We start from the raw sequence: 26473 nt of genomic DNA on the forward strand, positions 1-26473 counted from the left end.
TGTGGGAGGGGCTGGCAGAAAAATCCACTCATTTCATGCTTGCTTTCTCCTCTTCAGTTTTCTCTCCCCCTGTCTCAGCCTCTTCTCTCTCTCTCTCTCCTGTCTGCCTGCTCCTCCCTGCTCCAGGTTCCTCCTCAGCCCATCTAGATTATTGATTGGAAATCACCAAATAGTTTCCGTAACCATGTCATCAGCAGCTGCCAAGGCTCCTATCATTATTCCAACCACAGAATAAATGACTGGGGGAAAATGGCATTTTCCAGCTCAGGAGCAAAGCATTCTAAACTGTGGCTTAGCTGGGGTTTCTCATTTAACCCTCCTCTGAAAGTCTTTATGCAAAAGCGGCCTGTTCTAGCAAATGAGTTATTTCACTGCTCCCCCAGTTTAGATTCCCTTAATTTTCTATATTTCTTTAGCTTGCCCTTGCTACCTTCCTGCCTAATGCATGTTAGAGAGTAAGTACACAAAGGAATTGTGCAAAGTTTGGAAGCAACTGGCAGGTGGGTTTGCATTTTTCCAGGTTAATTCACTTGATGAAAAGCTGCTGTGGGTGATGTGTCATATATCAAAGGCAGGGCATCAGTAATCTTTGCTCAAGGGCATGGCTAACAGACAGATAGACGGGAGAATGAGATGGAAAAAAAGCAACTCATCCTTTTCTGCTAACACCATGAAGGAGATAAAGGAAGATTTATGAGTCATCTCAGACCACATACCAGCAAAGCAGCATACTGTATTTTTCACATGTTCCCAAAACTGGTGGTGGAAGGCAATGTGGTTGTCACGGTGTCCATCCAGTCTTTTAGGAAACAATGGAATCTTTGAAGGCTCTGGCTGTGGAGTCAGCTTTTCTCCCTCCATGCAGAGACTCTGTGTGTGTGTGTGTGTGTGTGTGTGTGTGTGTGTGTGTGTGTGTGTGTTCAAAGCATCTCTATCCTCTTTAAGCACATGATCTCATGATCTGTGGCTTAATAATGTGACCTTTGTAGAATAAAAAATATGAGATTATCTGAAACATGACTATTGGGTCCCAGGCATTTGGCGACATCTTGAAAAGTCGTTATCAAGACATTCATTCATGTTTGTCACTCATGTACTTAATTTTACTTTGGTAATAGCCAGCCTTATGTGCTTACTGCTTTTGGGTATAAGAGAGGAGAGGAGGAGAAGACTCTTTTTTAGTCATTTTTTCTTTTCCATTCTACCTCCGAGGTGGGTCAACCTCTGTCAGATACAAATGGAGATTTGCAAACCAGGTGGATTCGAATGGGCTGTTTTGTGTGGAGTTAACTGAGGACACTAGTTATTGGGAGTGCTCAGAGCTTCTTTATTTGGGCAGCTCAGCAGCTGACTCTGGAAGCGTTGTGTGGAGCAACTGATGGAAGTGCAGAGATTTCTTAATATTTCTCTCTCTAGCCTTGATGAAGGCACCTGGATTGAAGCTGGATCATGCCTGGATTTGTGACTATTTACTTCACATGGCAATTTTGAAAGTATTGTAAATTTCCCCCCAAAAATGGTTTTGAATTTTTTCTAAGGTTTCTGCAGTATGCTCCTTTTTTTTTTTTTCTTCTTTTTTTTGGAGAGGTACGCAATTAACATTCTGTTCAGTAGGGCATGATCGATTTTGCACAGTGGTGGCTATATGAGCAAACCTCATTTAGACAGCTGAGTGAAATATACTGGGCAGAGGAATTTATGGGACCCAGAGAAGCTCACGTGCAGAATGAAAAGGAGCCTCCTTTCCCTCTCCTCTTCTGCCCCTGCATCCCTATTCTTCACTTGCTTGGAATTGCTCCCCCTCCAACCGCTGGGGTGCCCACTCTGTGTGGTGATGCCGCTGAGCCTGACATCGCCCAGCTGAGAAGATTGAATGCCACTTAATCATGCAGCCCTCCTGTGGGAAGCATGGAGTATGTAATCAGATAGACAGGAGGAGCTCTCAGAATCCGTTATGTGAGGTTGACAAGGTGAGAAGGGAGTAGAAGATAGTGGCTCCAGGGATTACACCATATCCTAAAAAATGTCCCTTCCCCACCCCCGAGGGTGGGGCTTGTCTAAGTGTTCCTGGCTTCTGCACTGACTTTCAGCAGAATAGATTATTTGAAGTGTTGAGTGTCTACCTCAGAGGATACAAGGCCATTTTCTTGGAAATATTACAAGCTTACCTTTGCAAAGCGTTTGGCTCAGGAATAGATGTTGTCATGATAATCAAAGTATCTGTACATAATAGGTCTTCTATAGACAGTTGCTGCATCAAATTGACTTAACTCTCACTAGGGTGTGGGCCTCATGAGGGGAAGCATTTTTATTTGTATGGCTTATGGCTCTATCCCCAGTGCTGTGGGCGGTGCCCAGTACGTAGCATGTGCTTGATGAGCATTTGTTGAGGAATGAAAGATTGAACTGCCAGAATGACGTTTGGTGGGCAGGGTTTCTCATTTCTCTGTGGTCTGTACATAGGGATGGCTCGCAGCTAAGGTGAGAAATGAGAGGGAAGCTTTTCTGCTTCTTCCTTCCCCGTTCCTCTCTAGGACTCAGATGCTTTTCCACTGCCTTGTTCATGGTCCTCATGCACCTGCTAGGGTATTCTGGTAGGCTCATCTTTCTGGTTTTTTTCCTTAAACCAAATTTATTTTCATTTAATGACTCTGTCTTAATGTAGCCAAGAAGACAGATATCATTCATTCATATCTCAGTATAAATTAGGCCAAAAGCTTAATGTGATTCCTACTTCAACGGGTAACTCGAAATTTTAAAAAGTCATTTAGTTAAGCTTCTTTTCTTGATCAACTTGTGCTTTACGTCTTTGGAACTTATGGTAGACTTTAAAATGGCCCTCCCAAAAGATGGCGTTTTCTAATCCCTGGAGCCTGTAAGCATTACCTCGTGTGGCAATGTCTTTGCAGATGTGATTAAGTGTAGGTCCTTGAAATGGGAAGATTATCACGGATTATTATGGATTATCTGGGTAGGTCCTAAATGCAATCACGTGTATCCTTCTGAGGGAGGCAGAGGGAGATTTGACCCCCACACAAAGGAGAAGGCCATTTGAAGACTAAGCAGATGTAGAGATGTTGGTCTTAGAGATTGGAGTGATGTGGCCACAAGCCAAAGAGTGCCTGCAGGAATCAGGAGCTAGAGAGGCAAGGAACAGATTCTCCCCTAGAGTCCGGGAGGGAGTGTGGCCCAGCTGACATCTTGATTTTGACCCAGTGATACTGATTTCAGACCTTGGGCTCCAGAACTTTGGGAGAATACATTTCTGTTGTTTTTAAGCTACCATTTTTGTGGTAGTTTGTTATGGCAGCAATAGGAATCTAATACAGCATCTAAAGGCCCTGGTGCCGGCATCTAACCACTCCCAGAAGCTGGATTGGCATCAGTATTGGGCAGCTCATTTCCCTCTATTGATATACTTTATAGGTGAGACCTCTAAAGGACAGCAAAGGGGCAAATTATTATATAAATATTCTTAGTAATTTCTCTACTGTGCATTGTTTTATTCCCATAAGAAACTTGTACATTGGATGGATAATAATCACCCCATTAAATAGCAAGAGAACTCTCAGGTTGTAACTTAAGAAAAAACATTCAGCTAGTAAACACTGACGTTGAGATTTGAATGTAAATATCCCAGATCCTAGTCTAGTATTTTATTTCCTTACAACATACTATTACTTTTCATTTCTGCTCCATACCATTTTCAGAGTATTGAGCTAGAGTCAGACACTTAGATATTTCTCAAAACTTTGTTCCTATTCTCTGATTGTGGGCCCTCATTCTCAGCTTCTGTTATATTAAATTAACCTCACTCAACCTAGAAAAGGCTACTGTTATGTCAGAGTACTTGACTCTGATAGCTAGGTGGCTCTTTGGGGTTCTTTAGCATAAAGAGCAATGGTGTTATAGTGGAATGTGATTGTGTGTGGGGCGAGGGAGGGAGGGAGATAGAAAGAGGGAGATAGATTTGGAACAAATATGTAGGGACTATTGTGAGTTGCAAGCTAAAAATGCTTTAGGGGGCCTTTTTTAAAAAAAATTACTAAATATAACTGGTCTCCTAGACATCCTCTTTTTAAGGTTTCTAGCCTTCCTTGAATCAGCCAATGCCTGTAATCCAGAAATGAGATATCAGTGTTGAAAGGACACTTATTCCAAAGAGAAGTCAGATTTAATGGAAGCTGGAACCCATCAGGGATGGGCAAAGTGTGTATGTCCTATGAAACATGTGGGATTTGAGGGAGTTTTGATTGCAGAAACTGCAGTCAGAGGTTTGCTTCAGCTTTCCTGCTGTCAGATCGGGGAAATTTAGCTTTGAGTACAGTTACTAGAGACGTACAAAATCACCATCCTCATATGTGGCAGTCTTTGCCATTTCTAGCAAGTTATAAAATCATATAAAGGAAGCTGAGTATGATACTACTACTTGGATTGTTACTTACAAGAAAAACCTTGCAAATCTGAGAATTACTAAGAAGTGAGAAAATCCCTTAATTGCAACAAGTTCCCCACTGCACAAAAAGACTATGTGGCAGAGAAAATTGGCAGTGTTCTGATGATCAAATTTAACAGCTGGAAGACTCCTATTCAAACTACTTTTGTAGTAATAAAGCTAATAATTTTCTTCACAAACTGCTGTGATAGCCATAATTCTGGTTTGTTAAGATGTCTGTTCTCTATATTTGACTGAAAACGCACATACTTATTTTGGTCCATCATTATTACAAGAATGTGCGTGTATGGGTAAAGCCCTATTAAAATTTTTTTTTTTTGTATTTCATTTCTTTCCTCCCTTTATTTTTATTTTTATAGAATATCTGTCACCCTATATTTTAAAGTTTTTAATATATCAGAAGTGGCTGACATCAATGATTGTTTTTAACTACTCATGCCAGACATAGCATTATTGTTCTTGTCCTATCCTTTGTCTTGTATAGCTACTTAATCAAGAACTTCACTTTTAAACTTCTAATTTAAAAAATATCAGTGGAAAAAGTTGTATCTGTGGTGGTGGTGGTTGTACAACAAAGTGAATGTACTTAGTATCACTGAACTGTACACTTAAAAGTGGTTAAGATGGTAAATTTTATGTTATGTGTATTTTATCACAATTTAAAAAGAGTTGTGTACACAGTTAAAAATGCAAATAGCTCAAAAAACTATTATCAAAAATAAGTCTACTCTCCCACAATCCTCCCTTCCCCAGAAGCCACCATCACTCATAACTTCTTCTGTAGCCTTCCAGAAACTTGCTGTTTATATTCAAGCCTAGGACAATATTTTGAAAGAATTGCGTAATGAGAAAATAAAACCAGATTGGCCTTGTGGAGTCTGGGGAGGGAAAGAAGGGCAAGAGAATGATAGATGAGACAGAGGGGTGGGTGAGGTGAGGGTGGTGGTGACTGAGTTCTAATTCAGAACATTTGTGTAAACTCTTCTCGCATGGGTCTCATACCACGTGATTTCATCAAGGAATAGGGCATGGAATTGGGAAGTTGGGGAAAGCCAGGAGGAGAAAGTGAGTTCCACAGAGTTGTCATTTGCTGTAGTCCAGAGGGAGATCGCTGTGAGTAATGGGGTGAAGTTAAGCAGAGAGGAATTTAGGCTGGGAAAATCAGGACAAATTTCAAAATGGAGAAAGTGTGTGGATGTGTCCGCGGGGATGTAAGAGAAGCCTTGCACTGGAGGGGCTGGAAGCAAAGACTTGACACCAGCATGAGAAAATGGATGATAGAGAATTGTCCCTGGGGGTGGGTACAGTGACCTTAATCAGGCTCTTTCCTGCCTAGCTCTGGATTCACTGATTCAATCTCAAATGATCCAAGGGAGAGAAACAATTGCTTGGAAAATGGCCTTAGGGAATAATGGCTATTGACAGAAGATATTGACTGACTCTCCTACACAAAGGAACATCCATGCATCCATCCATTCATCCATCCATCCATCCATCCATCCATCCATCCATCCATCCATCCATCTATGTATTCATTCATTCATCCATTTAACAAATAGTTTTTTAAATATCTTCTAAGTATATGTAGAGTATTGAGAGTACTTTAAATAGGCTGGTGAGAAAAGTCATCTCAACAGGAAACATTTATGCTGAGACTCGTCGTAAATCAGAATGGAAGGAACCAGAGAAGAACATTTCAGACAGGATATAGCATGTGCAAAGGTGGCCACAAGGTGTGATATAGCTTGACAAGTTTGAGGACCAGAGAGATCCTTTTGGCTGGTTAGTTAAAAAGGCGAAGAGACTTAAAGGGTTTTAAGATGAAATTGAAGAGGCACGCAGGGGCCAGATTACTCAGTCTGGTGGGCACTGGTTGGGAGTTGGAATTTTATTCTAGGAGCAGTGGGATTTGGGTATGGACTTTGGAGGGACTTCTGTTTCTGCTTTCAGATTTTCTTTATACCTTCTAGTCTGTACGTTTTGGAAGGCAATTGTGGTTGTCAAACAGAGGTGGGGGAGGCTGTTGGGCACCTTTATTTAGCATCACTAGGTATGGGAAAGGCAAGTTTAGCAACAAGGTGGGACTGGAGAGGGATTTAGCCTGTTTTGGAGTTCTGCTTTCCCTTCTGGTATTCAGGATCTCGGCAGGAGGAGGCCCATGGTATGATGGGAAAAGGATCACCTAAGGTGAAATCAACTTGCAAGCAAATTATAGTAGTAAATGGAGGAAAAATGTTTGGGATTTAATTTTGAAAACAAACGCAAAATTATGTATATATTTTATATCAAAAACATTTTTAGTTGTGGTTGTTACTATGTTCGAATTCTTAGGACAAAAAAATTCAACCGTTAATTTTTTCTCATAATTTTTCTGACAAAATTATATTCTGACAGTATTATATATATAATCTTTTACTTCATATTTGCTTTTATTGTACAATTATGAGTTGTTTGTTTTTGCACAGTTTTATAAGAGCCTTAATCCTTTGATATTCAAATCGGTTTTATAAAATTCCTTTTGTTATTCTCTTCATTTTATCTTTTTAAATTGGTCTAAGTGATGCTGGAAAGCTCGAGGGAGAATCCAAAGAAGTACCCTGACCCAATGCTCTGGTGGCCAGGTTCTTGTCTTATGCTGTGAGAAAGAGCTCAAGGGCCCGACAAACAGCAAGCAGGAAAGTGCAAGGTTTATTAAAATGAAAGTACAAACTTAAGAGAAAAGTAGGGCAGCTCAGAGAGAGTCTGTCCTGGCTGACTGAATTATGGGCTTTTGTTTTCTTGGGGGTAGGGGGGTGTCCCAAGGCTATCCATCCTGCCTCCCTGTCCTGTCTTCTTTCTCTGCTGGAGTCTCATCCTTGAAATCAAAACAGGGAGAGAGCTCAATAAGAGACAAGGGAGAAATTCCAGAGCTGCTGGGAGAGGGTTAAGTAAGGGACTAAGGAAAAATTCTGGAGCCTTATCCTAGAGGTGGGAGACTTCCCTAGGCTAACTATCCTGCCCATAAGAATACAGAATTGGTGGTTTTGAGTGTAGTATGAGTAATTTGAGTGTTTCTCCAACATCACTTCAGTTGAGTTCATGAAACCCCACACTTTCTGAAGAAGTTTCTCTTTCACTTTGCAGTTGTTTTACAACTGGGGGCTTATATAACCTTTGACCATCAGATAGGCTTAAACTGTTGATAAAAGCATCAGGGTTGGGTGCTACTTGGAAGAGATGTTTGAGTGAGGACCCGTATCATAAATGGTCAGTTTATTAATAAATCTTTTCAAACTCAAAACTGAAAGTACTCAAATAGCAAATATTTGGATATTGTTTGTCCTCTCTATTAAAATTTAAGAATATAAAGTGTGTCTAGCTTTAGGAAGGTAGAAAGGTACAAAATTCTTTGGCTTTCACTATCCTCTTATTTCTAGTTGGATGTAGGTATGGATGTATCATTTTTCCAAATGGAGGGCACATGCCATTGCTAGAGTGCACCCCCGCCTCCACCTCAGTGCACTGCTCTTATGGGGTGGGAAGAAGGTGGTGGGGAGAATCATTAGGGCTGCATGGATTAGGCAAATTTGCCCTGGAAAGCACCTTGGAATTTGGGTTGAGCCTTTTGGAAGTCAATGAGATTGGGTCAAGTTTAAGAAAAAGAAATAGGAAAGTTCTCTATCTTGTTAAAATACATTTGCTCAGAAAATATTTTTACTCATTGCATCTCAACCTTGCCACTATTGACATTTTTGGGGAAAATTCTTTGTTGTGGGGGCTGTCGTGTGCGTTGTAGGATGTTTAGCAGCATCCCTGGCCTCTACTCACTAGATACCATATGAAAAAATAAAAGAGTCTCCAGATATTGCCAAATGTCCCTTAGCGGGCAAGGTCACCCGTGGTTGAGAATCACTGACCTCATGATGGTGTAGAGAGGCTACAGTTGAAAGGTTTTTAATATCTTAAATAGGTGAAGGGAGTGACCACATCTATTTTTAGCGAATTTGATCAGTTTTTAAAATGAGCACAATCCTTGGAGCTAGGAGAAAATTTCTGACTCATATGACAGTGAACCCGGTGGGGTCCTTCCTGTTTGGATCCAGTGGAGCAAGCCTGGTGAGAGAGGGACACTGGGAGCTTCAGAATTCTGAGTCAGCTGGGACCTTGAAGCAGGACTTGAGGAACAATTGGGAAGATGGAGTCAGATTTCATGTCCTTGAGTTGTGGGTAACCTGAGGTCCAGGCCTTTGGCTGGGCCACTCCTTTCAGTTTACCCTTCCCCCAAGTAATATTTGTCTCAGCTTTTAGGCCATTATTGAAGCTTCCTCTTCAACAGTAAATACCCTCTGGCCTTCTTTGTATCTTTCTAAATATGACTCAGTCTTCAGGATCCAGCAAAAATTCTAGCTCTTATGTGGAGTCCTCTCAGCGACCCTGGCTCACATTGAGTTCTTCCTGCTGTAACCCTACATATCACTTATCAGAACTTTCATATGAGAATTTAATCAAAGATGGTTTTGTGTCATTATTTAAACAATTTTAAATAAGTAAGTTTTAACTCCTCGAAGGCTTGAACTCTATCTTTTTTGTTATTTTCCATGATATAGTATGAACTCACAGTAGATGCTCAGTAAATTCTTGACTCAGAGTAAATGGAAGTACATCTGCTTGTTCCTCTGCTCAGCATTGTCTGTATCTTGCATACTCCAGCCATAGCCTTTTAAATAGTTTAAGGAAACAGCACATAGTTTGACAGTTACACAAACAAAAAATAATTTAGCTTACACTTAAGTCGAATATTTTCAAGTATTACAATTTTAAGTTTGTACATTTTTTCTGTTTCTCTTAATGTCATTTTGGATTCAAAGGGTATAATTTTGAAATTGAGTACTGTTGGACTTGTTAGTATTTCTTCTTTTGTGTATATAATGTTTCAAGAACTGTTGATGGCTGAATGTCATTTTTATACTTCTTAGATTCATAACAGTTCAATTACATTAAAAAACAATTAATAATATTATGTATCTTAGAAATAGCTGTCATATATCTTTTGGTGAATATGACATATTGTTACATATTTTAAGTTAAAAGTTTTGTATCCAGGCCAAGCTTAGAAAGATGAGGAGCAGACTGTTTTATAGACAAGTGGAAGGATATAGTCACTTTACGACAAAGTAAATTACCATAACATAACTGTGCTTGGAAAACTGTGTGGTTTCTCAACTCAAAAAATAAACCAGTGATCAGTAGCCTATCTCAAACACTTTTATTTGTTTTTGCTTTTTTTAAAAAAAGATCTGGTTTTATTCTAAAAATAGCAAGACAATTTGACAAGTTAAAGAAGATAGTTATCACTAAATACGAACCACCCAGGGCAGTTTCCCCAGATTCTTGAGGGATGCTTTCTCTATCTCAGACATATTGCCTCTTTGATTTTTAGAACTTAAGCTGGGATGAAAGCTCTCCATAAAGGGTCATTGTTTTCAAAATGGAGCTCTCCAGGCTAAAAGGAAACAGGGCTCTCAAGAGTGATGTCAGTGGAGGTGGGAGGGGTGGGCGTAGCATCCTCTAGTGCAGCCTTAGACAGGAAGCGAAGTTTAATTTACCTCCATTTGGCTCTATCCTGGTCAGTTAGAACTAGCTGGACGTCACCGGACATCACTTCTCCCTTCATAGAAGTGACACTTTGTGGTTTGGTCTTCCTCTTTGGAGATTTTGTGGGGCTTCCACTGGGAGAGGCCTAGTAAGGAGACTAGATCAGTCAAGGATTCTCCATATTTTTTTACAGAATAAGGTCAGATCCAGCTTTTGCAATTCTTTTGGTCTGTTCCATACAAGTACAGAGATTTTCTTCTTGTTATGAATTTTAAGATACTCAGTCTGCAAAGAGATGAGTCACAACCCTTTACACTTACTCTCACAGTGTGGCACCCTCAGGTATCAGAAAATTCCCAGTGGTCAGCATAATGAGTCGTTTTGTGCCATGTGGGGCCTTAAGCACAGCCACTGTGATTCTGGCCCAGTGGTTACCTTCACCATGTATGAATTGTACACATGAGGTGATAAGCAGCTGGTGAACATGGGTGAACTTCTCAAATTTCACGGAGGGGTCTCTGCTTCAGTGGCTGCAAAGGGATCTCTGGGTGGCTCCACAGAACAGTCCTCCTGTTCCTACTTCAATTTTTATGCATTGCACAAGGCAGAGAAAGTTCCTGGTTGTCTTTGAATAGACTAACTGTTTAGGAGCTCCAGAGAACTCCAGAGGTCTCTAGCATGTGGGTAGAACTGGAAACATGACAAGCACAGGCCATGTGAAGCTGGCATTAGAGTCCTAGGAAGAAGAAAAGTGTGGGGAGAGAATTTCTTTTACTTACTTCAGACTCGTCTGGGTTATGGGACAGAGCCAGCTGTGAGTACTCAGCTGAGGAGTTCTAGTTGCGTCGAAGACTTATAATTCATCTTAGTGTCACCCTTTCCCTTTGCTATTGGTACAGCTAGCCCTACCCAAAATTCAAGAAGTGGAGAAGAAGCTACTTAAAACTTTATTATTTATTGACTCGGGACCGCATTCATTTAATGTTATTTGGATGCTGAGCAGTGAGAAAAATATGGAATATATTTGTTTGTTTCTTTTTCTTTGCCCCCCTCCCCCCACCACACACACACACACTCCCCCCCACCCCGCTTTTTTTTCCTTGAGAATCAGAAAATTTTGATCCTGGAAAGAACTCACAGAGATCACAGTGGTTCTCAAAATTATAGAAATCTTCTGGGGTGAGGGCATAGTTGTGTAAGTGAGACTTTGATCTATCCCCCAAGCACCCTTGAGCTTTCCTTTTCTATTAGAAGGGGTTCTGCATGTCAACGTAAGTTTGAAATGCAACCTCCTTCCCCCCTGCCCTCCCCCCTCAAAGAGAGAAACTGAGGTCCACAGGCCAGAAGGAACTTAAAATAGAAAATTTTGGATTGTTTTCCCATTTCATCTTTGGCAATGTCCCTGTAATACTTTCAGTGACATTTTTGGATTCATTTTCTTATCAGTTACCAGAGAATATTTCCCTTGAGTAAATCAATTGTACACTATTCGCAAGGGAATAGCATGCTGTACATTACGCTGTCTTAGAAGAAAAGTTCCTATCACCTGTTTGCATATCTTAATACAATTCAAACTGCACCTGTTTAAACCTTTCCATAGAAATGTCTGAAAGGTAAACAGTTGGTTTTGGAGCAGCTATAACATGGCATTGTTTAACATGGCAGCTTATTGATGGTTGTCTTTAATTATGGCCGTGCTGTCAACCCCTGAAGTCCCTGCTCTTTGTTGTAGATCTGATATAATGTTTGAGGTTTTCAAAGCTACAGAGATGAAAGAGTCAACTGTCAGATAGTGCTCATTCCGATATGCTTAAGGAGGGAGGAGGGGACATTGCCCACGAGGACTGAGAAGCCTGGGAGAGAACACCATTGCTCTTTCAGCTTTAGATGACTACCTCAAGTGGGGAGCCCCAGTTTACTCTCTGTTTATGTTGGAGGAGAGCCAAAGCTGGAGGAAACTGAAATGATTTGTACAGTAATGGTAAACAAGCATAGGGTATGGGTTGCCCAGCTTTGTAGGCCTAGGAGGAAGCTGGCTGTCTCTTGCCTCTAGCAGTTTCTACATTAAAGACGTGAAGCTCAAAGCAGACCCATCAAGGCTTTCTGGAAGTACTCCCAATCCCTTCTATATCCTGTCTTCAATCTGTTAGAGAGATGTGTTCCTGGGCCCTCAAGTGATGCTGCTATTCAAGGCCCTAACCATGGTGTTAATCCCATCTCAAACTAAAGGTATTCATTTAGGGGGTTGCTTCCATCTGGCTTCTATTACCATTAAGGCGGGTTGTCACCAGCTCTTATATAAGGCTGTCTCTGTGCATCTGTGGCTACCAGATCAGTTTTCTACGCCTGTAACGAGCTTTTGTTGAAGGGCTATCTCTTCCGAATCTATTTGTGAACTCACTTTTCCCCACCCCTGCCCTCTGTCTCTTGAGAAGTAGTGTGGTCTAATGCTGAGGGCATGGACTCTGGAGCCAGACTGGCGGAATCTGACTCCTGGCTTTGCCTACTTACTAATTCTTTGATTTTGTGAAAATTAACCTCTCTGGGTTTGTTTCCTAATTATAAATCGGAAATAATAATAGCATCTATGTTGCGGAGTTGTGAAGGCTACATGAGTTATTATATAGGTAAAACACTTTAACAAAGCAAGTGCTGTAAATATATATTGCGAATTGATATATAATACACGTATATAACCTGTGCAATGTATAACATGTAGTTTATTATAACCCCTTCATATAACTATAATAGTAAGTTTTGCTGATCCAACTGGCAAGGGGTGATAGACTATTAGTTGATTTATGTATAGAGGGATCCACCAAATCTGCAGAGTATAGACGAATTCTGCCTCTTTTCTGTTTCTTAAGTGTTTCAACTTCTACTACCTTCCCTCTACTCTGTGAGTATACCAGCTAACTTTAATTCTTGCCCATCAATTTGTGAACTGAAGCCAGATCCGGTCTTAGTCACCAAAACTTTCCATCCTTCATTTTTGCTATAGTTGATCAGTGAGTATGGGGTAGGCACCTATGATCAGTGTGGTATATGTGCTGACTGCTATCGGGTTTACAGAAATAGGATAAGACATAGTCTCTGCCTTCAGAGAGTTTTCAGTCTAATCAGAGGATCAAAATTAACTCTTGTTAAGTTGTTAAGAGCAAAACTTAGCTGGTTGAAGAGATTAGCCAGTCTGTCCACTAAAACTTGTAACCCATTTCCAAGGAATAGACTGGTAGGGTGACTTAGAGAAAAGGCAGAAAATGCTTGGGGGTCATTGAGACCAGTGCTAAAGATCATGGTTTCATACCAAGTTAGCTGTCACCTTGCCCCAGAAGGGAAAAAGATATAAGGGAAAATAAATTGGCTTGTCTGTAGGAACAAAGGAAATTCACATATATCCAGCAACTACTGCGATAGGAGCACTTAGCTAAATAAGTATCTAGTACCATTTAATCCTCATAGCTACTCTGTGGAAAATAAGGTGTTTACCCCCTTTAAAAAAAACATAAGAGAAGTAGGGCTCTGTGATAAAAAGTAATCTTCAAAGTATCATAGCTGTTGAGTTTACAGAGCTGGGAAATTTGAACCCAAGTCAGCATGACTCTAAAGTCTGGTGTTCTTTTTCCTTCTGTAAGAAAGTGACACTAGGTGCTGTTTTTCTTTGTTCACTTTTGGATGAATTTAGCTGGAAAACATCCACATTTGACCCCTTTCTCCCACTTCCTTGGCACCCCACCCCCACCCCCAAGCAATGGCTGACTCATTGGCCACCACATTCTCCCAGGAGATCAGTAGAGAAAACAGCGATGTTATCAGCAAAAGCTTAATGACTCTACCCGAGGAAAACAAGAAACCTCCCAAACAGTCATATCCAGGCCAAGTAAAGCTTTGGGAGAAATTCCTGGGACATTCAGCAAGAGCAATCGAAAAGGGCTTTTGAGCAAAAATGAACCCAAATGAAAACACTGCACGTTAGCCCCAGGCCCACGAACTGTTTGGGTTGCAGAGCAAGGGCACGAGGCTTGGAGTGGTAGCCAAGCCAGGCTGGGCTTTGCTGTTGTAACAAATTAAGCCTGAAATCCCAGTGGCTTAACACCATGACATTTTGTTTTAGGCTCATTTACTTGCCCAGTGAGGGCTGGTCCCTCAGGGATCTGGCTCTGACATCCGGTGCCTGCATCACTGGTATCATGAGGCCTCTAAGGTTGCATGGGAGGTATAGTAGGTTTACTAGTGATCCCTCAAATTCATGTTCACCTGGATTTCAGAATGTGATCGTATATGGAAATAGGCTCTTTGCAAATATAATTACTTAAGCGTCTTGAGATGGATCCTATATCATACCGGATTTAAAGTGTATTTAAATCCAAAAACTGATGTGTTTACAAGAGAAAGGAGAGGGAGTTTTGGACACAGGCACATAGAAGAAGACCATGTGAAGACAGAGGCAGTTTTGAGCGATGCTGACACAAGCCAAAGAATGCTGACACCAGGTGCTGGAAGAGGCGAGGAAGGAATCCCTCCAGAGCCTTTGGCTTGAATGTGGCCCCACTGAAACCTTGATTTTAGATTTCTGCTTTCCATCAGAGTGAGAGAATGAATTCCTGCTGTTTTAAGCCTTCAAGTTTGTGATAATTGTTATAGTAGTCTAGGAAACTAATACAGAGGTCTGCATTGGGATATTTTTAAAGACCGTGGCTGGTAGGGGCTTTTTTCCTGTATTGACTGGAACCCAGACTAACTGTGAGAGGTTGTCAGTTGTCTTTCTGTGTGCTCAGGAAGAGGACAGTGAAACAAGATTTGGTGAACACACAGAGTCATCTTTGCTGCACTTTTACTGAGATGCATGCAGGGAGCAAGGGGCAGAGACTTGGAATAGAGTCCCACTTTTAGAGACAGTTTCAGGAGCTGTTGGGCTGTTCACAGGATTGCTGCAGGTCAAAGCAGGACAACAGTAGGCTAGGAGGAGGGAGGGAAGGCAGAAAGCTTGAGGACAGAGCTCACAACACATAAGTGGGTGATCCATAGTTGTACCAGATTCCATAGAAAGAAAATAGTAGGGTCAAGCAGAAAAGCAGGAACCTACACCTGCAAAATGAGTATGAAGGGTAGGTTCCAAGGCCAGACATGAAGCCACAGGTGCTGGTGCCTGCCCCCATTTGGGCAGCTACTCAAATATTACTTGAAAGCAGTAATTACCTGCCTAGCTCACCCCCAGAGAGAGTGTTAGGATTGTCTTTTTCATCATCGTGTCTCTAGTTTCTAGCTCAGAGTAGATGCCCAGTGATTATTTGCCCAGCCTTTCATCAGGGTGATGTTTTTAATCAATGGATCATATCACAGAAATTTCATGCTTAAGCTCTCCATTGCCTGAAGGAATCAGCCTTTACAGGATGTCTTGAACTTGCCTTTGTCCCTGCCAGAGCATATGATCTCTCTTGGGCTTCTGTGCCTTTGTGCCTGGCATTATCTTGCCCTGGATGATTTCTTTTTTCCTTTTCCGCCTAGTGAGGACCTGCTCACCCTTGAAGATCCAGGTCTAATACGTGTTGGTGAAATCTTCCCTTACTCCCCCAGGTAGTCACACCATTCCTCATTGGGTTCCTCAGCATCCTTTGTACTTAATTTATATGGTGCAGCAAAATTGAAATCATTTCTTTATTTGTCTATTTGTTCCACTTGACTGAATTTTGCATTTTTCATTCACCTTCTTGTCCAAATGCCTGGTACATAATAAGCTCCAATAAATTTTTCTTATGGAAGAAACATCACTTCTAGCAGCTGCAGAGGCAACTACTAAACCTGGTACTTCTAGCAGCTGCAGAGGCAACTACTAATAGTTCTAAGGAATGGAGATAATATGACTATTGATTAATTAACTGGCTATTGATTTATTATTCACCATGGGGAATATAGATGGAAGAAATAAATAAGAAAAAAGAAAACTGGGTTGGAGTGTCCCATTTTTGGAAAACAACAGTAATTACGGCAAACATTTCTATATTAATTTAAAGTTTATAAAGTGCTTTCACATTATCTTATTTGTCCTCATTATAACATGGTGAGGGACATACGGCTAGTATGGAGGTTCAACATGTAACTTATCCAAAGATTGTGCAGTTGCATGGATAGTAAGTGTATGTACTAGGAGTTATAGCGTAGCCTTGTTAACTGTAAATCTTGTGTTTTTTCTCCATAACTCTTGTGGCCTACTCTCTCATATAAACAGGTGAGCAAAGATAAGAAGAAAAGAAAGAAGGAGAAAAGGGGTTTAGATAAGGGAAAGTTGTTTTAATACATATTTTTTAATATCCACGAATAACTGTGTAAGGTAGACATTCTACAGCCAGGGCAACAGGATTGGGGAGGGAAATTAACTTGTTTCATACACCTCAGCTAATAAGCAGCAAAGATTGGATTCAAACTCAGGTTTTCTCTCTCTTTGAAGCCCTGTTACTTTGCTCTACTCTTGTGTCACCTGTTATGCCCTAGGGTGACTGGGGAGAGGGTTCTATCTGTGTCTTGTTGTCCCCTGCCTCTCTCACTGTGGGAATTTGTTGGAGAATCAGAGCTACAGTTTCTTTGATATCCTGTCCCTCACAAGCACTTGAGACCTGCACACAGCATCTCTGCAAGATTTAAAAGGAATCACTGATGACCTGCTGAGGTATTTTCATTTTGTACTTGGAAATGATTAATCTTGAGGCTTTGTGATGACTCTTGCCACAAATAGCTTTCTTTAATCCGTAATATTTTGCATTTAAGAAATGAAAATAATGAAACAATCCTGCTGTGAGGATATGTTTACATTATATGTATGTGATACCGACCAAGATAGAAATCTACCTGAAATGGATTAGAAAAAAAAGAATTGCCTTAAAAAAAAACAAAAAAACAAACAAACAAACTCTATGTCTGTGTCTTATGGTCACTCTGTTTCTGTCAATCCTAGCCTCTCTTTCTCGTATTTTTTTTTCTTCTTTAGCATATAGGATAAAATATTTCTGTTGTGTTTTTTATAGGTGATATTTCAGATGCTTCTTCCACTTTGCATTTAGTCCCTCATGGTGGTCCTGTGATGCCAAAAGGAGGCCAGTACTTTTAGTTTGAGGTGGCTGCGATCATTGATTAAGGGCAGAGAGAGATGTTTCTTCCTAGGGTTGGAAACTGCATGCTCCCGACCTCTTTTTTGACTCTTAGTCTTTGCTGCCTGTGCAGTTCCAAGTCGGGTCAAGGTAACCACAAGGGCACTTTTAAGAAGAAAACTGGGACAAAACTACAAACAGGTGTTCTTTGGTAACTACTGGGGAAAGAGGATCTGGTCCAGAGACCCGTGGCTTTCACTTGTTGAGAACCTTTAGCCAGAGCCTGTATGCGTATTTTAGTTTTATTCTTTTTCCCGTGCCCCCAGAGCCACGGTGTACCTGCTGTTGCTCTCAAGACTCTTGCCAACAGTGGCATCTGCTCGGTGTAGCCATCAAGAATTTGAATGTCAATATCTTTGCCTTGAAATGAATGGAAAAGTATTTGTCACTCAGCGGCAATCATTCTTCAAATAAAAGGTTAGCCAGACAGGGCCCTTAATCAAAGAGTCGGTCTTTTCTGTCAGCAGTGCCTTTTAAATAGCAATGATGAAGGCTGGCTGTCAGGGTAGGACTTGATGAGCGAGATGATTGATCTGCATAAATCATTTTCTTTTAACATTGTCAGCGAAGAGTAAATTGGTGGGACATTTTGGGTATTAGCTGTGTTGAAATTAATATGCAGTATCCTAGGTGTGTCCTCATTCATGTAGTCCTCATAAAAGAAGGTAGAAATTAAAAAGAGGCTTTTAGGCGTGCATCGTTCTAACAAGAAAGTTGCACCATTCTTCCTGCTGTGGTCATCATCTTGCATGCTAAATTCAGAAGTTGAGTATGTAGCACATTTTACAAGCTCCAAAAGGAATCTAGTTAATTTGGGAATTAGCTAGAGTCAGTAGCATTTAACAACCAGTAAATCTGTAAAGGCTCACGGCTCAGAGGAAAAAAAAACAACTAAGAATGGGTCCTGTTTTTAAAGGATAGGGCATCGTGCTGTCGCAGAAATGGCCTCAGCTTCAGATCAGGTTTTGGCTTAAATCTGCATGCCACCACTTCCAGGTGAGTATCCTTGACCATGATACTTAACCTTTTCTGAGTCTATTTCTTTGTCTTTAAAAACAAGATTCCATTAATTACATTTGGTGGGCTCGCTTTTGGTGTTAAAGAGAATAATGTGGCTGAAAACACCTAGCATATTACCTGGCAAATAGTGAGAAAGAGCCCTTTTTTCTAGTCAAACAAAATGCCCCATACCTAGAACCGTGGCTGATAAGTCAATATCAAGGGCATACCCAGATGGTCAAAATAAACAATTAACTTCCTGTTTTCTGTCACTCCTGTGCTTGCTGGAATTGCTTATGGCCATTAAAAAAATTTTCTTTTTTTATATCAGAAACATGTTTCAAGGGGGCAGAGGAAATACCTAATTGCTGAGTAATGGGGCTTTAGGGCATGAGGTAGAAGGAATAGGTGAGAAATGTGGCCCAAAACACTTAGAATTTTTTTTTTCTTTCTTGCTATTACTGTTTGGATTGTATGTCTGGGCTCATACTGTTCAATTTTGGAAAGAACAAGTAAAACCTCTGCATTATCATGCTGGAATTAAAAGCAGGTCTAATGGAGCCATATTGCTGGGATCAGATTTCAGGTTTTCCACTTAATTGCTATGTGATTGCAGGCTAGATAGAAAATTGTCTCCTTAAGTCTCAGTTTCCTCACCTCTAAAATGGGATAGTAATAGTACCTATCTCATAGTGTTGTTGGGATGATTGAGTTAATACATAAAAAATAAAGCAAGTAAAAGTATGTTGTGTGTACATGTTAACTGTGATTACTATGAACGAATGATTAGTTGAGAAAGGAAAGATATTGCTGAAATTCAAGTGGGTCAAACCTATCAATGGAAGAAACATATTTAGATATAGGAGTCAATGATAATGGTATTTTGGAGTGAAATACTTGCTTCATTTTGGAGAACTTTCCCTACTATAGGAATTTAGAGCTAAGATGATTCTAGACACCTCCACACCTGTAACTGGACAGTCAGTGTTGTTGGAGTAACTGAACGGCAGCCCTACTTTGCTCTGCCCTGTCCTCACGATAGGCACAAAATCTGATTGAGATGGTCTTATGGACAAAATACACAGAAGAGGATTTTTTTTCTGGCTTATATTAAAAAAAAAAAATTATGGATTATCTATTTAATTTGTTGTAAAGTGAGTTTTTTAGAGTCTTCTGGTAAATAGTCTTTACTTGCTGTATCGAATGCCAAAGTTAAAGGAATATAGTCTGCTTATCCAGGTTCTCCATGTGCCTCTTTTAAGGGTAAAGTCCATGTCAGTCTATGGTAATGGGCGTGTGGTATAGACATGTAGGAGCCTCTGTAATGTGTGTGACATGCACCTGTATAAATTAGCAGGTGTTGTCAGAAGAGGGCCTCTGTTCCTTAGATATTTGAGTTCTTTCCATTCTTGGAGGTTTGCATTTTTTCTTAGGCTTGTTTTTGGGTGACATGATTAGTTGTATTTTGGCTTTGTGGTTTTCTCATTTCCCATCTTCTGAATTTATTCCATTTTGAACTTTTGGTATCTTTCTGCATAATAATAAGAGTTGCTGCAAGACAATGTACAATACACGTTCACCAACTATGATGATTCTGTGGAAGTCCTCAGAAGGGTCTGGAGGCAGCAACAGTCTCCCTGTTCTCGAGTAGGCCAAAGATGGAGATTTGTGATCTCTCCAGTTTCAGCTCTGATAATTCTATGTTAAACACTCAGCATGGTCATTGTGTTGCTTTTTAGAAGACACCGTGAAATTATCCTATATCTCTTCCAGGGGTGTGACAGCTACCTTGAGAGTCTCTAGAAAACATTTTCTGCCACTCTGGTTTGCAGAGCTCATGGGCTGCAGAAGTGATGAAATTGTCCTATTAGACTCCTTCCTGATTCCGTCCTTATTAGACAAAGCATAGCTTATGTTATCTAACTGGCTACTTAATGGAATCCAGCCATATTGGATGTGATAGTCTGCTCAAGATTAATTTCATGTAATGAAGATCTGAAACCAGGTATTTAAGAGCCCCTCTAATGTTTCATTTATAGCAATCTATCAAAACGATAGATATTTAGCCTTCTTTATTGGATATGAAACATTAACTTAAGGCCAGTGCTGCTTTCTCTTTTAAATACCAGTATCCATTACATGTTTCTCGCTGTAAGCATCTCTGACCCCTGCCCTCCATTTCATCAACCACCGTGAAAAATCTGCCACCACTTCCCAGGGGACACGTGTCATACACTTAGCCTTAGGTTCTGATTCTCTAGCACCTGGGACAACTGACCAATTCTAGCCCTAACCCTGCTTGGGCTTTTGCAGACAAGGAGCGGGGTCCATGAGTAGTAAATATTTACTTGGTATACACAATACTCAAGGCACACTGGGACATTGATGGGTACGAAGGGGACTCAACTTTACTGTTTTACGCTCAGTTGAAGAAGGGATATCTTACTTAGCCCACGAGGCAGCCTTGTTATTCTCAGTTTAATTATCTGTTTTTTTTTTTGTCCAGTTATGAGCTGCTGAGGCTTAGAATTTTCTGAACTGCTTCTCCTCATAACATCTTCCCGTTTTTGACAGTATGAAAAATGTGAATTTTTTTTTTATTCCAATGAGTGGAGAAGCCTGTTAGTTAGCCTCCAGGAGCCCCCTTTTGTCCAGGACCCCTTAGTTTGGTATTTGAGGCCCTAGAACAAATGCCCAGGCATTTAATGTTTGTTGAATTTGTGAATGAAAGAATGAACAATTTCTATTTTTTCTTCTTTAGTGTTATTATCCATAAATGCCCAATATTATTTTTCTCTCCTCCCCACTTTTCTTTTTTATTATTCGAAATATATTTGTTCAGCACCCATTATTTGCTATTTTCCAGTATGGAATACATTCTTTCTAATTTTTGTTTTCTGGCTAAAATAATATCTATCCTTTAGGGCCTGACTGAAGACCCATATCATACAGACCTGTATCCTTTGCGTGGCTTTCACATTCCTCTTTGCTTTTTCTTCTTGAATTCTTAACCATTAATGTTTGACTATATACTTGATGCTTGAAAATAGATGGAGGTTCTCTAGATATTTTTATCTAGGCACAACTCATTTTTCTTTTAGATTGAAGTATCTTCAAGGATAGGGGCCTATGCTCAGCACCTTTTCTGTGGCACACACCCCACTCTTGGGCACATAAGATGTATTAGAGCCTGGTGACTTGATGTAGTCTGCAAAGACACAACCTAAATGAACGTGGCAATTATTTTGTGTAAGACAAGGCAGAAGAATCACACAGTGGTTGATTTTACAATGTGTCACTCTCAGTATAATCTTTGTGACCCCCTGGTGAATATAACCATGAAAACCCCATTAGATTTGTCTTTGCTCTTCCTGAGGACTTTTCTGACCACTAGATGGCTGCCCTCCTTGACAGTACCTTTGGGCTCAGAGACTCGAGTGACTCCTGCATTTTCTTGATTCAATCCATGCTTGGTGGTTCAATATTCTGTCTTCTGCTTCTTTGTGACAACATCTGGGGAACCTTCGATTGGGACACCTTAATTGTGGAGCCTCTGCTGTGAGCCATGGAGTCTTGCTGCTTTCCCTCTCCATTGGGCAGGCTTCATGGGAGTTTTCCGGGATTGGAGATGTCAGCCTTGTAGTGTATCCTATGCTTTCTTCATCACCTGTTGTGTGTTTTACCCAAGCCTTATCTCAGGCATCCTTTGAATCTTCTTTGGCCAGAAATCTTTTGATAGTTTGTGAACTTGGTTGGATTCCAGTCTATCTCTTTCATTTTCAGAACGTGCCCCCACTATCCATTTGTGTGCCGGGCCTATGATTTCCCTTGATTCCCCCGCCCCTATGATCCATGGATACCGTTGTAAGAATTGGCAACTTGGAAACACCAAAGGGCCCAACTGCTTGACTCTTAAAAAACTATTTTTTGCCTTTTTAATTTGAAAATAATACTGAATTAAAACTTTTTCATTGTAAATGATACAAATAATAAAGATATGAAAGCAAAGCCTGAAGATCTCTATTAGTTGGGTAGCATGTAACAGAAAACCAAAACAGCAGTGGCTTATTTTCTTTCCGAGGAGCCCAGAGGTAGATGGGTGAAGGATTTTATATTAGCTTCATGAGGTAACAGAGATAAAGCTTCTTTTTTTCTGTATCTTCTGTCTTTTTGTACCACCATAATTTTCTAATTTGCTTCATGGCTCAAAGTAGCTGCTGGAGTTCCAGTCATATCATCTGAATTCCAAGCAGGAAGGAAGGAGGAAGAAGGGGAGAAGAGAAGAAAAAGTGCATGCTTGCTCTTTGTCCCATTTTTAATGAAGGACAAATTTGTTTATATTCTTACTGCTCACCCCTAGCCAGTTGTGTGTTGGAGCTGGCTTATCCTTGGTTTCAAGAACCAGTTGTTACATTCTCAGGAGTTTTTGTGAGCCAATTGACCTCGACTTGGTAATTTGAAGTTAGTGATAGTGGGAAAATTTACATCATAAAAATTGGTGTAAGGGTGAGCTGATTGTGAAACATTTACCAGCATACAACTATCCCTGGCTGCAAGGCAGGCTGGGGAATGTAGTCTTTTAGTTGGGTGCAGTGCCACCCAGAATAAAATCAGTATTTTATTACTAAAGAAGAAGGAGGAATGGTTAAAGGGTAAGTGAAACTCTCTTTGAAACATTCCCTCTACTTTGTACGGAATTCCCCCATTCCATAGCATGGGTCTACATCCCCCATTTGCACTGTTTACCCTTTCTCCTTTTCAAATTATGCAATAGTAAGTATCTTTTTACATATATATTTCTGCACATGAGCTAGCATTTGTGGATTAGCATTTCTTTGAGGATTTGTTGAGTCAAAGAATGTTCCACTGCTTACCTTTTTACAAAAGAGCATTCACCAGATGGAGGTCCTTTTTTCCCCCCCAATATGTGTAGTGGTGAAGAATATGGATTTTGGAACCAGACACGCAAGATATGAACACTCATTCTGACTATTTCTCGCTGTGTGACCTTCGCCGAATTACTTAACCTTTCTAAACCTTCATTTTTTTCCCCTGAAAAACTGGGGGATACTGTCTACCTCTGTAGGGGTTCGTGACAATGAAATGAGAGTGTGACTACAAAGTACTTAGAGTAGGGCCTGGCATGTTGTAAACCCACAATAAATGATAACTAGGGGCTTCTGCACATAGAAAGATATGCTCAGACAGATGTACAATGTATACAGAGAAGAATAAAAACATGAAACTGAATCTTGAGTGTTAATTCTGGAGTCAATATAAGTTGTAGAGGTAAGCATAAGATAGAAAAGAGGTGGATGTTTAGTGCACAGATTGGAAGATTATTCCACTGACCCAAGGGGTAGGTAGGTATAGGCTAATTGATGGTTAGAAAAACCTCAGGGTAAATCAAACATGTCTCCAATTCATAAGTACATATTATAAACATATTTAAAATTATCTTTACAACTATTCAGTTTTACATTTCTTTAGCACTTAAGATACTTGAGTGGTGGAAGTTGACAAAAATCAACATAAGTGTTCTTTTTCTCCCCCAGCTATGGTGAACATTGCACAGATGTGTAGTTAAGTATTTATTATGAACATGCAAATATTGATGTCCCCAAGGCCCATTCTTTGATTTTCAAACTGTTGTTGCTGTATTTGGAATTGTTGATTAATACAGGTCTTTGCTCTGACGTACAGCATGTCTGACTTCAGGGCTGCTGAGAACAGCATTGAGAAGAAAGGGGAAGCCAAAGCTTCATATTCATAGAGTTGGACAATATTTGAGGATGGGAGTTGCTTTGGGAAAATAGCGAGCGGCAGGCAAGGAAATGTACAAGATGGTAAGGGGTGTGCCTAGCATAGAGCTTTACACATGGTTGGTTCTCAATAAATAATTGCTTATTTAAAAAGATAGGCTATATGGAGAATAAGCAACAATAATGAAATAATTATTTCACACTGGTCTAGAACAAAACTTCTCAATCTTGTCACTGTTAACATTTGGGGCCTAATAATTCTCATTGTGGGGGCTGTTCTGTACCAGTGGCATGATCCTTTCCAGTTGTGATCACAAAAAATTTCTCCAGACATTTCTGTCTCCTGTGGAGCAAAATTGCCTCACTTGAGAACTACTTAGCTACAAGAACGGAAAAGAGCTAATAGCACATATTAAACAATAAGTATGTGCCAGATGTTTAACTCGTTAAATCTTTGCAACAATTCTGAGTTACAGGTGTTGTTGAAATCATTTTTGCAGGAAGAGAGGTAGAAAGAGGTTGAAAACATGGCCTAAGTTTGGGCAGATGGGGTCTGATGCCCTTTTGCTTATCCTCCTCTCCCTCCTAACATAGTCTGACTTACACATCAAGCACCACAAGGGCCTATACCATTCCTCTCCTTGATGATAAGGACACAGACTTCACTTCCTTGTGAAAACACTGCCAAATGCACTGTTTGCAGAAAATTATGGACTGCTTACATTTGTGTCATTGATTTGTTTTGGCTTATGTTTTACAGAGAATATGAGGTAGGTTGTACCCCATTGGAGGACCACTGATAAACAAAGGAACGTGTAGTCTTCTTAGCCTTTCAAGGGCTGACAGTCTCCAGAGAGAACTCAGAAGAGGTCCAAGGGGAGTGTCTTTTGGAAGGGAACTCTCCAAGAGCTGTGATATCTTCTGTGTGGAAGGTAGCTTTTGCTGTCATGGTTCTCGTGGATATTTAGGAAAGCAAATGGGGTTTTGTTCTGGGGAACACAGACTATTTTCCTGTATTATCTTGTAGTTAATTTAGTAGATTTTAAACCCTAGTCCCACCAGAAGAGTCTTTGTTTTGAGCTATAGGTGCCGATTCTGTGAAGCGTGTTGTGGGAGAAGAGCTTTTTGCCGTTTGGTAAGGCACTGGTCCAGGGAGGAGAATTTTAAGGTGTGTAGCTAATTGTTAGAATTACTTAGTGGTGAAAATGATAACCTCCCATGTGAATAGTGTACTAGATTGCTCTCAGAGTTGGGGCAAGTTGTGTGTGGGGTGTCAGGAAATGAAGGAAGAAAATTATTGTTAATTCCTCTCCCCCTTTTTATACCATCAAGAGAATATAAACCAATAAAAAGCTAAATGTTGGCAATCCATAAAATTCCATAAGTGGTAATAAAGAAAAACTGAAACTATATTGATATACAACCAAACAAGGTAATTATCATTATTTTTTAATAAAGCCATTTATCATCAATAAATACCAAGGGGGATAGGAAAAATTACAGGCACGACAATGCCATCTTCCATAATTATAGCTATTAAGAATTTAAAGCATAATTATGTGAGGAAGGAAAAACTTTTAGGAAAGCTTTGTGCTGTTTTCTGCACAAAGTCATTTCTTGCATTTCTAAACAGTCAGGATTCTGTAAATGTTCCTGAATGATTGGATAGATGCTTGTCCCAACTTAGAGGAGCTTGTTTTCTAATGATCTATAATTCAGACCTTTCCTCTCCATTTCCAAGTTGGCCAGCAGCCCTGGAGGAAGGCCTGGAATCCAGGAAAAGGTATGTATGGTAATTATCTGCCTACTTCCTGAATGTCACTAGTCAAGATGACTTTATATAGCAGAAAGTTTGGTTTGCAGAATCCAGGGTCTCATTTATTTCATCTGAATAAACCTTGATTTACGCAGCTACTATTGACTAAATACCTAGGATTCAGGCACTGGGGGTATATAGAAAAAGGAATGAGTAGCTACTTTTGCTGCTGAGCGACTTACACCAGTGGCCGCAAGCCTTTTTGGCACCAGGGACCAGTGCTCCTACGAGAATCTAATGCCTAATGATCTGAGGTGGAGCTGAGGCGGTGATGCTAGCATTGGAGAGCGCCTCAAATACGGATGAAGCTTCACTAGCTTGCCAGCTGCTCACCTCCTGCTGTGCAGCCTGGTTCTCCTAACAGCCCACAGATCAGGTACCAGTCCGTGGCCCTGGGGTTGGGGATCTCTGCCTTACACTCTCAAAGAAAGACAGTTCTGCTCTCAATGTTGAGATGCAGGATAATAGAGTGGTTAAGATTATGCCTTGGAGCCTACCGGCCATACCCCAGTTCTGCCATTTAACACCTGTGAGACTTTGCAAAAATTAATTAATGTCCCTGCACCTCAGTGTCCTTGTTTGTAAAATAAAGATGGTACTAGTACTACCTCTAGGTCGTTATGAGAACTAAATGAGATGATACATGAAAAGTGCTTAGAAAAGTGCTTGCCACCTGGTGAGTACAATGTAAGTTAGCTGTCATTTAACCTGATTGACTAAG

General features: G+C 40.4%; 1 protein-coding gene across 2 annotated transcripts in view; it reads left to right on the top strand.

The window, feature by feature from the left end:
- LRMDA (leucine rich melanocyte differentiation associated) overlaps positions 1-26473 on the top strand; it is a 999992-nt gene that overhangs the window by 300677 nt on the left and 672842 nt on the right. The window contains exon 1 of one of the 2 annotated variants that reach the window (XM_011355312.2): positions 17339-17592. The exons of the other annotated variant lie outside the window; for it this stretch is intronic. Within the exon in view, the coding sequence (XP_011353614.1) occupies positions 17546-17592 (47 nt within the window). The 5' untranslated portion in view covers positions 17339-17545. Of the gene's footprint in view, positions 1-17338; positions 17593-26473 lie in introns of those variants that run through there. 2 annotated transcript variants of the gene reach the window in all.

Source organism: Pteropus vampyrus, unplaced genomic scaffold, assembly GCF_000151845.1.
Source record: "Pteropus vampyrus isolate Shadow unplaced genomic scaffold, Pvam_2.0 Scaffold20, whole genome shotgun sequence".
Lineage (NCBI taxonomy): Eukaryota > Metazoa > Chordata > Mammalia > Chiroptera > Pteropodidae > Pteropus > Pteropus vampyrus.